Below are 14,464 nucleotides of genomic sequence, written 5' to 3'. Positions count from 1 at the left end.
CCCCCCCAACTCCTGATCTGGGTTTCTCCTTACTAGTTGTATGGTCTCACACCGTCATGTGTATTATTTCAGGATATAGCATTCTAACAGCTATGCTAGCTATATCCTTTTGCTATACTAAATAGAAGAAAATATTATTTGTAACAATATTGTACATTTACATATACATGTTTTTTTTATTTTCTGACAATTTTGTAAATTCAAAAGATATTTTGCAATAAACGTTATTATTATTATTATTACCTGTTTGATCGGGTGTTCTACAGTTCCCTTGAACTCTACCGTTGTATTGGAAGGTGAGGTCAGGTCTGCATTGACAGCCACATTGACCATTGTTGAAACCACCGTTGTTAAATCCACCATTTTGACCATTGTTGAAACCTCCATTGTTAATTCCATTGTTAAATCCTCCATTTTGCCCATTGCTAAATCCCCCATTTTGACCATTGTTGAAACCTCCATTGTTAAATTCATTGTTAAATCCTCCATTTTGCCCATTGTTGAAACCTCCATTGTTAAATCCTCCATTTTGCCCATTGTTAAATCCCCCATTTTGACCATTGTTAAATCCCCCATTTTGACCATTGCTAAATCCACCATTATTGAAACCTCCATTTTGTCCGTTTAAAAGCCCGCCAAGGGTTAATCCTCCATTTTGCCCATTATTAAATCCACCATTGTTGAAACCTCCATTTTGACCATTGTTGAAACCTCCATTTTGACCATTGTTGAATCCGCCATTGTTGAAACCTCCATTGTTTCCTTGGAAGAACCTTGTATCTGCACCCTCAGTCTAAAATTAAGATAAATGACTTCTTATGTTCCACTTAGAGATGGGCATTGGTTTCGTGAGAGAAAAGTACAGAACTTACCGAGAACGATCATGTCATAAATTTTTTTCTAGAGATATGAAAAACCGATTGATTTTCCTAAACGAATGAGAAAAATAAAAACGGACAATTTTAAATCATTAATCATGATTCTCAAAACTCAGTCAATTTTTGAATTATTTGTTTAAAAAAAAACAATAGTTTTTTAACTGAATAACAATTGTTTGAACGAACTTTTGAAATATTTATTGTTTTCAACCTAAAAAACAATCTTTTCAAAAAATATTTTTTTTACTAAACTAACGATTTTTTTAACAAACTTTTTTTTTTAAAAATATTGTTTTTACCGTACAAGATTTTTTTAATCAAACTATTTTATTTAATGAACAATTTTTCTGAACAAATGATTTTTTTTAATTGATTGTTTAGTTAGAAAACGAACCAAATAGATGGAAAATGAGCGATAATTCTAAAAAGAAATAATGAAAATTTGTACAGAAAGACTTAAAAAAAGTACAAAGTGGGTTGTTAATAAACAAGGAACGAAAAAATTGGAAAAAGGCCAAAGGCGCCCATCTCTAGTTTCACTTTTTAAAGTTTTCCTTGAAATTATCCCACTTGAATCCATTAGTTATCATTAATAACAGTGACTCGTTTAAACAATTTGATTTTTGTATTTACCTTCTCCGATGTGTCTTCAGAAGTATCAAACTCCTCACTAGGACTAGACGAGTCCTCCGCGTCTCCAAAGTTGACATCTTGAGCACTGGCTAGAGCGCAAACAGAACCCAATATCACCAGAAGTGTTTTCATTGCTAAAAAGTTTATTTTCAAATAAAATTTTCGATATATAGCTTTTATTTAACATTTTCTACATTTGTTAAACTGATGCAAAATAAGGTCAACTGGTACAAAATATATTTTCTTCGTTTTTTGACATATGAAACATGACAGTTGGTAAATAGTTTTAATTTTTTTCTTTCATAGTTTGTAAAGTTGGTTGATACCAAAGAGAATAATAAAAATAATATATGACAGTAAAATATATTTTGGTCATGTTTAGTGGGACACCCTGTATCTAAAGTTCATCATGAGTAATGAGTTTATAAAGCTGAACCGTTTAGATGTAGTTAAACCACTTGGCTCTAGCCCCAATCCAAACTGCAGAGAAGTAGTTGAACTATGTCTATGCAATTCAATCATATCCTATTTTATTAAATCTTGTCCCTAGTCATTCAAGTCATATATGATGAATGCTTGATCTCAATCTTTTGTTAATCTGCAGATTAAATTAATCTTTATTCGATTGAAATATTGCTGAAATTAATGAAAAATACTTTTTTCAGGATAATCTTCAGGTCCAGCTAACGTTCCGGAAATTTCCGGAACGTTCCGGAATATCGTTCCGGAAATTTTCCGGAAAATCGTTCCGGAAATTTCCGGTTTCCGGAACATTTGGTACCAGAATTACATTAAAGTCTTACATATGTAAATACAACACCAGTTAGTAACACTAACAATATATGGATGGATGCCGGACGGTAGAAAAAGTTATACTCAATAATCAATATTCAAAGTTACTATCGGCTTAAATTTAAGTCGCGGCTCAAAATGGTTAATTCCACTCAATATTGTATTTGAACATTATACTGCTTCTAACCCTGATTTCTTTAAAGCCAAACATCAAAGAGACTCTTCCTTAAAACAAATCTTCAGTTCTGTCTAGAAACTAAACATATTGTTTTGTAAGGATAAAAATATAGTTTAGTTTAATATGAACTTATAGAACATGCGGAGAATATTAATCATATTCGGTCTGCTACTCGGACTCAGGTATTATACAGTGATACCGATAAACAGCAGAATATTAAATAAATTAAAAGTAATCAGAGTCAGAATTTAATCAGCCAAAAACCGGTTTCAATTAAGTGCTGGATTAAATCTTGAAACAGTGAACCAACCATATTGGAGCCGTGTCTCACATTTAAGCTGCGGCTCAAGTTCTTTAAATTCGGCCTTAGATTAAAAAGGTTCACTAATTTTTAACTAAGAATTTGTAGTATTCAGATAATTTGTGCAAATATTTATTAACGATGTATAACTAGTGATCACAATTATCAATAACAATTTAGTTTGAAAAAAATGGCAAAGACATCATCATTCCTGTTACTTCGGTTCTAACTGGAAAATCATATTTGCCGCCAGAAAAAAATAGATTGTCGCTGAGATTTATTTTAAATAAACTTATAAAAGGGGCTGTAAGCGTTATTTCAAATGTGGTATTCCTGATTCACAACGGTACCCTTAAAACCTTTGACTGATAATTTAGGACAGAGATCTCAATGTGTTTATCTTTTTAATGTTGTTAAAAAGCTGTAAATCTCTTTGCTTTGCGCTCATAAGCGTACTATGTGAACTAAACGTTGCCGACCTCACATTAAATCTTTAAAAATATTGAATTTTTTAATGTCCAAAGCTAGAAAAAGGGGTTCCAAACTTTTCCAATTGTGATCGAAAGTCACAGATTGCTGAGAGAAGGATCCAACTGTTAAATCACCATGGTTATAGTACGTGTGTTTTGTGCAATTTGTGTGTTTGTTTGCGCATATATTTGCGTAGAAAAGCATTTGAGCTAAATAATGTGAGCGGCGCACACATTATTTTGCGCACAGTGCTCAGAATTTAGAGCTTTGTTTTTATTTTCATCCAGAAATTCCTTTTGCTCTTGGAAACCTAGTCATCAATGATCCTTAAGTACTTCCTCTTATATCTTTGGCTCACCATTTAGTAATAAAAGTGTTATAACCTAGTAAGAGGCCAACCAGTATAAGTAAAATTTACTGTATGATAAATAGGTATGCTATGGGGGAAAAACAGGTCAAATCCACTCATACAATCGGAAACTGAAAAAGGGTTGATAAAATTTCTACAGCTGAAATGTTTTCAGTCTGATATCCAGTGGGCCTGCACCGAAAGCTTTCCTAGATGATACTAATGAGGGACAAATGGAGCATTATGTATCAGATGAATATCCTGAATCAAAAGAACTCTTCGAAGATACCATTGAGGGAGAAATGTTGCTTTATGGGTCAGATGAATATCTTGAATCAAAAGAACTCTTGGAAGACACCATTCAGGGAGAAATGGTGCTTTATGGGTCAGATGAATATCTCGAATCAAAAGAACTCTTGGAAGACACCATTGAGGGAGAAATGGTGCTCTATAGTTCAGATGAATATCTTGAATCAAAAGAACTCCTTGATGATACAGAAATGGTTCTCTATAGTTCAGATGAGTATCTTGAATCAAAGGAAGATCTGGAAGAGACCATTGAGGTAGAAAGGATTTATGATTCGGACGAATATCTTGAACTTCCGGAGGATTCTACTGATGAGGGAGAACTTGACCTTAGTGGGTCAGACAAAAATTCTTCTGTAAATGGCAATAAACATAATGATGGAAGTGGATATCTTGATGGAAGTGCAAATGATGATGTAAGTGCATATGATGGAAGTACATATTCCGGAAGTGGAAACAACAATGATAAAAACAAGATTGAATAGGAATGCGCATTTTTCGGAAACTGTTTTGAAATTTTGAACAATTATTTAAAGAAAAATGTAGGAACCAATCATTTATAAGGTACAGAAAGTAAAAAAATAAAAATTTGAATACTAATAATGCAAATATAACTTAACAATTTCTTTGTTTTTTCATACTGAAATTTTTTTTTCAAAATTATCCTTTAAATTACGTTTTTTTACAGTTCAGTTAAACCTGAGATTGGTGTGGTTGGTTCCTGACGCTTGATTTTTAATGTTTTAACAATCCCTTCAATACACTCTGAATTGTGAAATTAAAAAATCGCTTATTTGGAAGTAAAATTCGGATAGCTGCCAATTAAGCGATTTTGTGTCACCAAATAAGTGATTTTTTTGTCGATTCTTCTGCAGCAATCCAACTTTTGCTTCCAGAAAAGAGATTTTTTTTTAATTCCCTAATTTAGAGTAAAACAGTTAGTTTAGCCGTTAACAAAATATTACAATTATTTAGCAATAAAAACTGTAATAGACAAAGTAGTGATTTTTTTCCTTTTTTCTAGATTTAATAATAGCATCGTTTTTATCTAGAATTTTTAGGCATTCAGGATACTGCACAAGAAACTAAGAAAATTTTGCCTCTATTTTAGTATGCAAAATCTTGACTTGCATAAGCTTAAAGGCTGAACAAATTTCCAAATTGATTGTTAACTAATTTTGCTTACTACACACTTATTTCTTCTGTTAAAAATAATAATCAGAGAAAAGCACAGATCGTTCACATTGTATTGATCAGTCAGATATACTTCCTTCAAATTCATTGTCAGTAAAAACTTGATTTAGTATTTCTTGTATTCCAGGTTTTGCCAAAGTTTATTAAGACGACAAAAATACAATGTAAATAATATTTAAAAAAGATAATTAATTACAAATGTTTTTGTCGCAACAAAAATTTTATTTATCTAATTGTTTGTTTTTTAATAGAAAAAAGTCTTTAAAAGTCTGGGCTATCAGCAATTTTTCCAACCAAATCAGCTTCAGCACACCTAGAAAAACACAGCTAATAAAAAAACTAAAACAAGAGAATTTGAAAATGTATTAGGGTAGAGAATTAATTAAAGATATAAGTTTGATGCATTTGAACGACTGTAAAACTGTAATGACATTTTTCAGCACAAAAATATCAGGAATTTTGAAACAGCTATTCTAAAAAGCAAGTATAATCTGAGGCCGAATTTAAAGAATTTGAGCCGCGGCTTAAATTTAAGTCGCGGCTCAAAATGGTTAATTCCACTCAATATTGTATTGCAATTTTCAAGATTTGAGCCGGCGCTCAATTGAAACCGGTTTTTGGCAGATTAAAGCCGCGGCTCAAATTCATTAAATTCGGACACTGGAAACCAAACTTTAATTTTATACCTATCTGCATCTTTCTCTGTATCTGCCTTCGATTCATCTTGTGAAAATGTCAGCTGTCTCTTTTTTCTGGTTTCACATCCGCACCCGAAATATTCATCCCCCGTTGGTCTACCCTGGCAGTCCCTTCGAAAAATTAGTTTCAATGTATTGATACTTTAAAGTGGGTTCATGAGCTGGGAACTCTTGTGTTGGAAACTCATATGCCTGATCACTTGATCTTGATGTCCAATGTGGTGACTTTCAATTTGAGAATCTATAAAAAGCACTTCTTGGTGTTGACGCTGTTATGTGTTCCAAGGGAGCTATCCACTCCTTCTTGAACTAATACTACTTGGTCTTGACGCTGCTACATGTTCCAAGGGAGCTATCAACTCCTCCTTAAACTAATACTACCTGGTCTTGACGCTGTTATGTTTTCCAAGGGAGCTATCAACTCCTCCCTAACTAATAGTACCTGGTCTTGACACTGCTACATGTACCAAGGGAGCTTCCAACTCTCTAAACTAATACTACCTGGTTTTGACACTGCTACATGTTTCAAGGAAGCTTCCAACTCCACCCTAAACTAATACTACCTGGTTTTGACGCTGCTATGTGTACCAAGGGAGTCTTCAACTCCTCCTTAAACTAATACTACCTGGTTTTGACACTGCTACATGTCTCAAGGAAGCTTCCATCTCCTCCCTAAACTAATACTACCTGGTTTTGACGCTGCTACGTACACCAAGGGAGCTTCCAACTCCCTAAACTAATACTACCTGGTTTTGACGCTGCTACGTACACCAAGGGAGCTACCAAATCCTCCTCCTCCTCCGCAAGACAGTTGGGCTCTGCAGGCATTGTAGGACCAAGGATTGTTAGGAAATCTAAATTTTGTATGGTTTGATATATTTTCTTTAATGTTCAATTTTTCTCATTTCAATGCCACCATTGTTTTCAAGAACACCACTGCTCATTATTTTTGTTTAAATTTCAATTGTTCATTTCTTAAAGAATTACAAAACCAAAATTAATAATTGTAATATCTCATTTCTGATTTTTTTAAACTAATAAAACCTTCTTTTTTTTAAATAAAGGGTTAAAACTAACAAACTGCTTGTTTTGATCTTTTGAAGACAAGATACCAATAGACTCTATTTTAAAAAAAGGTATATGGATAATGAAGGTACAGTTATTAACAATATTTAGCAATCATGTAATCCCAAAAATTACCAACTATCATAAACGTAACAAAAGTTTAAAAAATCTCCATTTTGAAAATGGATGTTTTTCGTTTTTTCTACGTCGTTTACAATATGATCAATTATTTTTCTGAAAAGGGATAACGATCAAAATGATGAAAAATGGTAGTTTCTTAGAAAGATGTTAAACTACATCTACCATATTTACTGGTCTGACACTTTTACCTTTGAGATGGCTGAAGATCTCCGCAGGTTCCAGCTGGTCCTGTTGTGTAACACCAAAGTCTTCCTAAAAAGGTGTTTTTATATCTTTAATTATCTTGAACTATCTTTTAATGATTTAAAGTTTTAAAATTTATCCCTGTGGAACTTAAAACAGCTAAGGTTATACCAATCTTCAAATCAGGCGACCCCCTAATTTTAACAATTATCGACCAATATCCTTATTATCAACCTTTAGCAAATTATTAGAAAAGATTGCTTCCTCCCAAATGATTAAATACATGAATAAGTTTAATCTGTTATATAAACATCAGTACGGGTTCAGAAAAGGTCACAATACAACCCATCCTGTCATGCACTTTCTGGATAAAATATACACTGCTCTAAATAAACCTGTTCCTGAATACACCCTTGGTATTTTTATTGATTTAAAGAAAGCTTTTGATACCTGTGATCATAATATAATCTTAAGCAAGCTATCCCACTTTGGATTTCGAGGGGTCGCAAACACTTGGTTTAAAAATTATCTTCAAAAAAGTAAACAGTTTACAGTAATAAATGGTGTCAGGTCGACCCTTGACGACATTCTTACAGGAGTTCCACAGGGTTCTGTGTTAGGACCCTTACTTTTCTTGATTCTAATCAATGATCTTCCAAATGCTTCCAGCATTATATTAAGTATTCTGTTTGCAGATGATACAACCCTGCAATTATCTTCAAATAGTTTAGAGGTTCTATATTCAACTGCAAACACTGAGCTTGTTAAGATATCTGATTGGTTCAGAGCTAATAAACTTACTCTTAATGTATCTAAAACCAAATATATTTTATTCAGAAACCAAGATATGAAAGTAGATTTTAGCAACCTAGAACTCAGTATAGATTCTGGTAAAATAGACAGAATAGTCTAAGCCGGAAGTGTCTTAATGAAAGGAACATACTAGCAGACATTAAACTAAATGGTTGAGAGAATTTTTTACCTGTCTGTAGAGGGTTGGCTTTCAAAGTACTGATAACGACAATAATAGAAAAACATTAGCTTGACAATTTTAATAGTTCTTATAATGAATCAGCCCCAATTCTCCTATGGATTCTTGTGATACTGGCTATATAGACAGCAACATGGGACAGTATGCTAAATAAATCATCTCCATCTTAGTTAGAGTAATTCAAGGAGAATTGAATAGAAGGAGGGGGCGGTAGGGTTTCCGTACGCTTTGCTGTGACGTTTTTGGACTGCTGAAGAACTAGTTTTTGCGTAACAACAATGACAAAGGCAGCCGATCTAATGTAAACAAACATGAGTTAGTATACGGTGAATCTTCATATAACGCCAGAGATGCGCCAGATGTCTGTTTATCATTTGTGTTATTGTTTACAATCTTTGTTATTGTTTTTACGCAAAAACTAGTTCTTCAGCAGTCCAGAGCCCGAAATTTAAAAGAGTATCGTTGAACGAAACTCCCGAGTTTCCTTTTTGGGGTCTTAAGATTTGTGTAGATTTTGATTTAAGATATTCGAAAAAAATGGAGAATATAAACAAACTGAAAAAAATAATATTTCATTACAAAAATACTGATATTCACAAAAATGCCTAAACCCATTCGTGAAACCCGGGTTTTAAAACTGGTTTTCATAACGATACCCTGTCTTAAGTTTTGGGCTCAGAAACGTCACAGCAAAGTGTACATAAACCCTATCGCCCCCCCCCCCCTTCTATTCAATTCTCCCTGAGTAATGTGCAAATGTACCCTTAAACCTTTTTTCTAAGAAAGGATGAAATGAATTCCATGTTATGTGAGGATAACATGTAAACTCCAAAGTAAAGTGTACCTTTGGGTTTCATAAATTTCCATAAATACAACCATGTCACGTTCTTTAATCAGCCAAAGGTTTAAAGGTACTTTGTTGAAAATCAGTCATTTTACTCTCTAGGTATAGGTTCCAATGTCTGAAGTTCCAGAGGTTTATAAAAACTTAATTTGTTTTCCCTTGTGAAGTATGTATGTGCAGATATTGGAGATTAATGTGAATCCTGAAACAAAACAAAAATTTGCTTTAATTTAAAAACATAATAAATAATATATCTCTACATAACGACTTTTTAATGTTGAGATCATTAACAAATGAGAGCTTTAAAAAATCGCCAAAACTGTTAAGAAAACAAAAAGTTTCCTTTTGAAAAAAAAACTGATACACAATTGGATTGGGCACTACAAGACAGTTTAACCAAGTTTAACTTACTGGAATCGAAAAGTAGGTATTTGAAAAAAAATTAAAATTTCCATTAACGATCAGAAAAAATTCTTTTTTTTTGATCGTTAACAAACCAAAATAACTGTCATGCAACAAAAAATTGTAATTTTTTAGATGTGAAAGAAGAACATGCCTGGCATTTGTTTGTGTGGAAAATGTTTTGCTTTTAAGCATGCATTTTCATATTTTACAGGAACAGATCATAATTCATAATACATTATTTACAGTGCACATTTTGTAATATCTCCTCCGATATTAGGAAGATTCATGATCATTCTCCATGAAATAAAACAATTTGAACAAATTATTACCAAGAGATGTTGTGAAAACCAAGGCGTCAAAAAGTAGCATTCTGATCAGATCTGCAATTTCTTAACCCTATAAAGTCTGGGGGGTCTCAAGCCCCCCCCCCCCCAGGAAAAGGGCTGAGATTAAAGGTAACCACTTGACTACCTTGAATAGTTTGGTAGCTGGTGAGGTTAGAACGGTTAAAAAATGTTTTAAAAAAATGTTTTTTGTTTTTGACAAACAATAAAATGTGAATATATCCATTTCAAAACTTCTTAAACTATAAGATAAAGTAATGCTACAATTTCAAAAATCCCTACTTTTTTTTTACAATTTATCACAAAAACTTTCAAGCAGGAGTGAGTTGTTTTTAGGAAGGTTAGGTTAGCTAAATTGTGAAATTAAAACAATTCTCATTGACAAGCAATGAAAGATGCAATGCTACTCTATGATCCCTATCTGGAAGATGAATTTCTACTCTACGAGTCCTGTCTGGTAGATGAAATGCTACTCTACAAGTCCTATCTGGAAGATGAAATTCTACTCTACGAGTCCTATCTGGAAGATGAAATGCTACTCTACGAGTCCTATCTGGTAGATGAAATGCTACTCTATGAGTCCAATCTGGAAGATGAAATACTACTCTATGAGTCCTATCTGAAAGATGAAATACTACTCTATGAGTCCTATTTGGAAGATGAAATACTACTCTATAAGTCCTATCTGGAAGATGAAATTCTACTCTATGAGTCCTATCTGAAAGGTGCAATGCTACTCTACGAGTCCTCTCTGGAAGAGTAGTTTTATACCATTTCCTCTCAAAAACTCAGAGCGTTGTTAAGGAGCTTTGTAAACTATCCTAGCAACCAGAGCATGTCTAAAGGACTACTTAGGACGTTGTCAATTACCAATGCGCCATCTTTTAGGAGTTGGTGATGTTGCCAGGACGTAAAACACACCCCTTTTTATGTTCTGGCATCCTTTCTTTCAACGTCGAAATGAGATCACTTTGGACATCGAAATCACAAAACTTTTGACGTCGAAATGACTAAACTATTTATAACACTTATCTTATACTTAACCACAGAACAGACATTAACCTTATAAAGGCTGGGGGGTCTGAATCTATGTAAAGCCAAATGTCCCTTCCACTAGAGAATAGGTATAGGGTTGAAATGCATTTTCATTGCCCAATGTTTCATGTTCAGGTCAAAGAAAAAAATAAAACCAATAACTTTAATAGTTGGGGTGCTAGAGTGGGTGGAAAATTTTTTTTTGTTTTAAACAAAAATCTAAATGTGACACATGTTTCTACATTGCATTTTTTAAGGGCTTTTCAAAAATATAGTTTTTAGATATTTACTTTAGTGATAAAAAAGTTATGGGCTATTTTAGATTTTTTTTCACAGGCCGGACTTTTTTCCACCCTTTACCCTACCCTATAGATTTAAAAAATATATTTTTTTACAAAAAATCTTTTGAATTAGTATTCATTAAAAGTCACAACATTTCACGGTGATAGTGTATATACATCATACATTCATATTTCATCATACTTATTTAATTTATTCATCAATTCATACTTATACACTAAACTATACCTGCAACAGATGCTGTGGAAAAGAACTTCTACTTATCACAAAATTCACAATATACCCAGGAAACACAACTGGATTGTACAACTAGATGATAACTAGTTGTTCTAAACTCCACTTCAAAACTCCTCTTAAACTCAACTTTAACTCCACTTTAGAATTCCAGTCACCAACTGGGTGAAATCTGAGTGAAAAAACTCGACTTAAACTCGACTTTTTGAATCCCTGTTTTTACCAAGTCAGGGTGAAAACTTGGATTTCAAAACTTCACTTAAAAACTCCACTTAAACTTTACTTTAATTCCAATTTTGAACTCCAGTCACCAGCTGGGTGAAATCTGGGTGCATAAACTCGACTTAAACTCTACTTTTTGAATCCCAGTTTTTACCAAGTCAGGGTAAAAACTTGGATTTCAAAACTCCACTTCAAAACTCCACTTAAACTCGACTTTAACTCCACTTTTTAACTCCAGTAACCAGCTGGGTGAAATCTGTGTGCATAAACTCCACTTAAACTTGACTTTTTGAATTCCAGTTTTTACCAAGTCACCAACTGGTTGAAATCAGGGTGCATAAACTCGACTTAAACTCAACTTTTAGAATCCCAGATTCTGTGTCAATATATTCACGAAACCTCAACTGCACAACAATGCATTTTTAAGTAATAATTTAATAATTTAATAAAATTTGATGATTTTTCAAAAGAATTGATATGTAAGAAATTTTATGCAACTATTTTGGTAAATTGTTTCAAAATTGTTATCATTTTGGAGTAAATCAACGTTTCATAAGAATCAATGTCAGTAAATTCTTGATTTTTTGATAAATAGAAGAAGAACAGGTAGAATGGTAAGTTAATACAGTAAAACATATATTGAGTATGTAATTGTTGAAGAAGAAGTGAAGAAGAATACTGGATTGGATTGGTGATATCTGGATGATATGTGGGTGATATCACTCATTTCTGTCTAGCGGAGGCTTGGTCTGTCTAGCTAATCTGGGAGGCTCATGTCTGCATAGCGAAGGCTTATTGCGTCTAGGGGTCCCTTCCCTCTCTCCTCTGACCCAATCCAACCAAGCCTGACATAACCCGACATAAGGGGACCTGACCAGTCAGGTAATCCAACGTAACCTGACTTAACCCGACCTATAACTCAACTTAGAGGCACCTAGAGGGCTGGTCATGTTCCAATCAGCTGGGTAATCCGACGTAACCCCGACCTACCGCGACCTGCAAATGGAACTGGTCGTAGGAGGTCGCTGGTTGCTAGGATAGATCATTCTTTAGCCTTAACTGAAGACATACGACATGAATTTAACGATCCTTAATCCCAAAGAACTGTAACTGTTGATCACAATTTGGTTTATTGAAGACATTTTTGCCTTTTCTTTACTATTCGTTTTTGTCAGCATATAAGTTTTACACGAAAAAGTATAAATAAGACATGCACATAAGTTTAAAGAGAATAATAGACGAAAAAAAAAAGAAAAAATGAATGCATTTCGCCCTGGTTCTGAAGAAGCATGTTGTCTGGAACCCAAATATAACTATTCTATTAGATGAGTTTTGTACTTTAGAGGAATTTCTGATCCCAGCTCAGCCCTGGGAAAACACTTATTGTGATTATTCTAAAGTTTTCAGGAAATTACGAAATCTGCGTTTTTGACAGAGTATAATCTAATATCGGATAATCTAAGGATTATTACTTATTGTAATCACAAAGTCATCTTAATTTTTGATGCTCCATCAAATAAATTTGTTTTTCCAGAATGCTACGTAGAAATTTAGTTTTTTGATTTTGATGTTTCTAATAATTTTATAATTTGTTTGTGACACTGACCAATATTTAGCTGGAATTTATTATACTTATTTTTTAAGTTTATCAAAAATTGAGAAATTGATGTGATGTGATTTTACCGACAGCAGGATTAACACTATAAAACTTAAATAGATGCACAAAATTGTTTTAAAGTTTACCTTGACCCCCTTCCCCTCCCCCTGGGTGGCTTAGTTATCCTTTTTCTGTCGGGTACTCGCCAATAGAGATGATGGGCAGTGTTTTTGTAAACGATTGTGTCATTTAGAAAAAAAAATATTGGACGAACAACTTGGATTGTTAGGAAACTAAAAAGAATGATGTAAAATTGTTTGACGAATTTGAAAATAAAAGAACTAATTTTCAAAAAAAATTTCCAAGAACTGTCGTTTTTTACTAAAATCGACCATTTCTTGGAGCAAACTTTTTTTAAACGACAGATTTTTTAGTTTTTACTGTAAAAATTATATTTTCCAACAACAACCGCGGTCGTTTTTTTACCTATCAAACGATTCTATTAAAAGAACGATCTTACTAAACAACTGTTCACTGAGAAAACGAACGAAATTTTGAAAACGAACAAAATCAATTTTTATTTAATTATTGAAGAAAGGAACAAAATTGGTCGTTCACGAGCGATGAACGAACAGAATGAAGAAAAAAACGGACTCGCCCACTCTACACTCCAATGGTATTGACATTTTTGAATAGACAGTTTATGTCATTTAGAATTTAGTACAATACATAAGTGAGATTTAATACAAGATATTTTTACAACACTTGGTTTAGATTACAGGGGAGGGGGGGATGCATGGGGGTGGTTTCATAAAAAAGAATTAAGTCTAAATTTTGGAATCCATTTTTAACCATTAATGCTATTTTATCCTTATTTGTCGGTCTATTCCATAGATTAATTAAAATATAAGATAGGACACTAGATGTTGTCTTTTCTAGATTTGGATGAAACTTGTTCACAATAACCCTGAGGCAGAAGCCCAAAACAGGCTCTCGCTGACTTTTAAAGTCATAAATTGAGTCTAAATGCGTCATCCAATTCCATAGTTTTCTGGTTCTAACTATACTTACTTTTATGTTTCGTTACTACAGGGTGTCCCAGTCCCACGAAACATGACATTTGATAAATAGTTTAAGCTATTCACAAACTGTCATATTTCGTGTACTACAACTGAATATTCTCGTGCAGAAATACGTAATGTGGAATTGGAATTTTGGAATAGGAATTTACAATACCAACCTCAGTATAACCTGAATATATCACATTAATGCATCGAGGCCGGATTGCATAATGACCCCCCCA

General features: G+C 33.3%; 3 protein-coding genes across 3 annotated transcripts in view; 1 reads left to right on the top strand and 2 right to left on the bottom strand.

Annotated features, from left to right (window-relative positions):
* Positions 1-142: 142 nt before the first annotated feature.
* Positions 143-14,464, bottom strand: part of LOC111707599 (N66 matrix protein) — a 14,959-nt gene continuing 637 nt past the window's right edge. Inside the window, exons 2-3 of the mRNA XM_023480732.1 lie at positions 1,512-1,645; positions 143-793 (exon numbers count right to left, since the gene is read on the bottom strand). Coding sequence (XP_023336500.1) covers positions 158-793; positions 1,512-1,643 — 768 coding nt within the window. The 5' untranslated portion in view covers positions 1,644-1,645 and the 3' untranslated portion in view covers positions 143-157. The remainder of the gene's footprint in view (positions 794-1,511; positions 1,646-14,464) is intronic.
* Positions 2,534-4,533, top strand: LOC111707600 (uncharacterized). Its single transcript, XM_023480733.1, has 2 exons — positions 2,534-2,663; positions 3,778-4,533. Exons 1-2 carry the CDS (start codon positions 2,620-2,622, stop codon positions 4,391-4,393), a joined length of 660 nt encoding a protein of 219 aa, XP_023336501.1. The 5' UTR covers positions 2,534-2,619; the 3' UTR covers positions 4,394-4,533.
* On the bottom strand, positions 5,224-7,258 carry LOC111707601 (uncharacterized; the record flags this gene model as incomplete). The annotated part of the gene is given in 4 exon segments (XM_023480735.1): positions 5,224-5,415; positions 5,789-5,911; positions 6,547-6,654; positions 7,195-7,258. Coding segments are annotated over 3 exon segments (246 nt in total), but the record flags the coding sequence as incomplete, so codon positions are not given.

Source organism: Eurytemora carolleeae, unplaced genomic scaffold (genome assembly GCF_000591075.1).
Source record: "Eurytemora carolleeae unplaced genomic scaffold, Eaff_2.0 scaffold336, whole genome shotgun sequence".
NCBI lineage: Eukaryota > Metazoa > Arthropoda > Copepoda > Calanoida > Temoridae > Eurytemora > Eurytemora carolleeae.
Note: the sequence above shows the minus strand (reverse complement) of the source record. Positions and strands in the feature narration are given on the sequence as shown.

Bases quoted from the DNA above. Each gene is read 5' to 3' on its own strand.
- LOC111707600 (XM_023480733.1), top strand. From the start codon at position 2,620: ATGCGGAGAATATTAATCATATTCGGTCTGCTACTCGGACTCAG. The intron at 2,664-3,777 runs GTATTATACAGT...AAATGTTTTCAG, and splicing joins GGTCTGCTACTCGGACTCAG to TCTGATATCCAGTGGGCCTG.